The sequence below is a fragment of the Charadrius vociferus genome, unplaced genomic scaffold (genome assembly GCF_000708025.1).
Source record: "Charadrius vociferus isolate BGI_N301 unplaced genomic scaffold, ASM70802v2 scaffold820, whole genome shotgun sequence".
In the NCBI taxonomy this organism is placed as follows: domain Eukaryota; kingdom Metazoa; phylum Chordata; class Aves; order Charadriiformes; family Charadriidae; genus Charadrius; species Charadrius vociferus.
In genome coordinates, this window is record NW_009646233.1 from 187,415 (window position 1) to 191,013 (window position 3,599).

Here is a 3,599-nt window from a genome sequence, read left to right on the forward strand (position 1 = left end):
TGATCCAGTATCCTTCTAGCAGAGCATCTCTTTTCTTTCTTTTGAAAGGCAACCAACCCTCTCTGCTACCTTGCTTACTGTCTTCCAGCAGGATCTCTACAGCTGCCTTAAACAGCTGAAACATTATTCACCAAGGAAAAGAAAGCCAAAAGCTTTATATGTGGGCAAGAATTTAGGTTTATAACAAATTTTCATTCAGAAAACAACTAGACTCATGTACACAAAAGAGTTAACTCACAGGCATCTTACTCATAAGAAGAATTGCTTTTTGTGAGGAGGTAGATTTTCCCCTCAAATGAGCAAATATAATGTTCATGCAAGGCAGTGAGCCCTGCCACAGCTGATGCTCCATTTAGCATTTAGCCCAGAGAGTACAAAAGAGAAGTGATACTGGCAAGACTAGTTTTGGAAGGCAGTTCTGCTTTTCACCTTAGCTGTGGTTTTCTTACAGCGTTGCTGTATTCACGCTGCTGTGCCCCTGCATACCCAGCCAGCCAAGGTTGGCTCGCTGGCTCGCTTTGCACTACTTTGATTCTTTTATTGAACTGTCTCACCATGTCACCCACCTAGCTATTTGCATCGCTGATGAATTAGTTTCTAGAGGTGTAGGTGATGGTTCTGCTGCATTTCACTGAATTTGTTCTGATCAGTCGTATTCTTAACATTACAGATAAAAAATAGCTGATGTCATCAGCAACTGCAACTTCAACCAATTGCCAAGTACAATCGACTACCTGTTTTATCTTTGCTGCTGTGAACTGTAAATGCACATTTCTCACACACAACCATCTCCTGGAAGCCACTAGTGGGAAGAAGTCTTTGTAAGCTTTTCCATGCAGATTTACCGCAAGGAAATGAAATATTACTACTACTTGCATTCACCACTGGAGAAGCACAGAAAGGAAATGGCTTGAACAAGACAGTGTAGCAAAAACATACGATAAAATTAGGATTCAGATGATGCCCCCAGTTGGGTGTTGGTCTGAAAGATATTCCCTGCCTTCTTCAATCCCATCTGATGTCCAGAAAAGATGCAGGATGTAAGCGTGCTGTAGGTCAGAAAACAGCTCTGAGGCTCATAGATGGACTACTTTGTCTCGAGTTGCCTGTTACACTCTACTAGAGAGAGTACCACCAGAAACCTCAGATCCAAATAACTCATAGCACATAAAGAAAATCAAATTAACTTCCCTATAGCTCAGGCTTATCTCCAGTTGCTGTCTGGCAGATTTAATTTGAAATGGACATTGCACTTACCCAATAATATGTTCACACAGGAGCCTGCAATAGTCACTGTGAGAACTAGTAATTAATAGCAGAATCTTCCCAGCGCTCTTCAGTTGTTTCAGCCACTTTTTTACAGACTCGGGACATCTCTGTAAATATTTGTCTGGATGATTTTTCACTTCTGGGAAATACATCCCACAGTCTTCTAAAAAATTAAAACATAATTACGTATTATCCAATCCTACTCACAAACCACTTAATCCACACAACAAATATCCTTTTATGTGCAAACAATACAATTTTAAAAAGGCGAAGCAAAATTTAAAATTTTTCCTGGGTTGTAACTCAATATAAACCAAAAAACCAATCCAACCAAGAGGTTACACTGTAGCAAAAATAAGTTTGTATGACTTTTTTCTTTTATTGTGGAATTTTCACAGTTATTTTGTTTGATGTTCTTTTGCTTATACGAGTAAATATTACATAAATTACAGATTATAGTCTTACATAGCAAATAATTACTTCCTGCTGCCTTTGCTCAATGTTTGGATACTCAATTTGTGATTTTAAAATGAATTTAATGTTTAAAAAATGGTAAGGACTTGAAATTCCCAAGAACATCAGTTCAGTTACTTCTGACACTTTAGGTTAGCATTGTTTGATTAATAACATCCATTTTAATATTTTTGTATTTTTCACAACCACTCCTTTATCCATCTATGAAAGATTGATAAAACAAACTGGCAAAGACTCACAGGTATGTGGAATGCTAGGAACCAAGGCAAAAAAATCCCCAAACTCAATTCCAATTCCAGCTCCAATAATGCTCTTTTTTGCCGACTATAACAGCAATACGATTTTGCAAATACACTTGGAATGTCAGATTTTAAAATGTGTGCAATAACGCTAAGTTGGCAGTAAAGGTTACCTATTCATTAAAGTCACCGATAAATATTTGCCTTGTTATAACCCATAGCTGCTTTACCAAGACATCAAATTAACATTAAACTTACATTTTTTTATCATTCCTATGATCTAAGACTACATATTTCCTTTGTGCTCAAACCTTCTATAACCAAAAATGTCAAGCTAGTTAAAGGTCTAAAAAGAAATATAATAATTGTAGAGACAGAAATGATACAAAGTATTTGGCGCTCAGTCTGTGTGTGTTATAGTATAATGAACATCATCATAGAAGATTATTTTTCTTCCAGCATTTGTTCTATATGCAACTATCTGTGGTCAACTTTGCTGAATGATTTAATAAATCCCAGACATTACTTAGCCTTCTGGTATGTGAGTAATGCTATTCTCTAGTTTGAAAAAATAAGATTTAAACCACTTGAACTTTAGCTATTTAATGAGAGAGAACATGTATGTTTGAAACGGTAGTATCAAAGAAAGACTGAAAGGTGCTAAACATCACACTATTTCATAAATTAAACATTCAAACATCTACAGATGGCAGGGAAAAAAGTCTCCCAAAAGACGTTTCGAATTGGCTGTTATAACTGCAACAAGACAAGAGGCTAAAAAGTCTTATTCTGTGCTGTGAATTGACAGATTTCTTCCCAAAAGCTACAGAGTGGACTACTATATCTGAGGAAAGCCTCTCAAACAAAATCTACCAACTCATAACCAGGTCACTATGCCAGTTCTTCATAGTATTTAGGCCAGGCTGGTTAACAGCCTGCACCAGGTGAATATGACAGCATTATGGGATGCCATGATGTTGGCCTTGAGAGATAGACAACACCAATGATTTTTTTTTTTTAATTAAACGAAGCAGATTTACAAAAGAAGGTTTCCTGTAGTGTTTCCCCTTCCTCTTTTCTGAGGTGTGAATATAGTTTGCGATGAGCAGCTGCAGCTGCATTATTTTTTTCAGTATTATCATTAGTAATTATATTTCACATGCTATGCTACGACAATTTTTCTTCTTTGTTGTTTTGGAAAACGCACAACATTACATGACAATGAAGTGAGACACAAACAAAGCAGCCTTGGCATTAGTTTTCACAGGTTCAAACAATTAAAATAGAGACGGCAAAGTTCATTTATATATACAGCTACCTATCACTCTTTTTACTTAAGGTAAAACCATTCTTTCATGTGCAACTGATTTAAAGACTTTCAGTAAATGTAATCAATGCTATCTTCTTTGTCCATACTCTGTGCAGTATCTGCTATGCGATATCTGTGAGTGATATTTGGCCTTTGAGTAATATCTGCAGTGGAAAAGGTCAACAACTCTGGATTCAACAAATGAGCTGAAAGAGACTCTTATTCCAGTTTTCTATCCAGACCCTTGAGCCCAACTGTTAATTGCAGACAAGCAATGAATCAGTTCTTGACACTGGGATCTGAAGTCT

General features: G+C 36.6%; 1 protein-coding gene across 1 annotated transcript in view; it reads right to left on the minus strand.

The window, feature by feature from the left end:
* Nucleotides 1-1,432, minus strand: part of LOC104283250 (5'-nucleotidase domain-containing protein 1-like) — a gene marked incomplete at its 5' end in the record, with an annotated part of 49,942 nt that extends 48,510 nt beyond the window's left edge. Inside the window, one exon of the mRNA XM_009881441.1 lies at nt 1,258-1,432. Within this exon, the coding sequence (XP_009879743.1) occupies nt 1,258-1,432 (175 nt within the window). The remainder of the gene's footprint in view (nt 1-1,257) is intronic.
* Between the last annotated feature and the right edge of the window lie 2,167 nt (nt 1,433-3,599).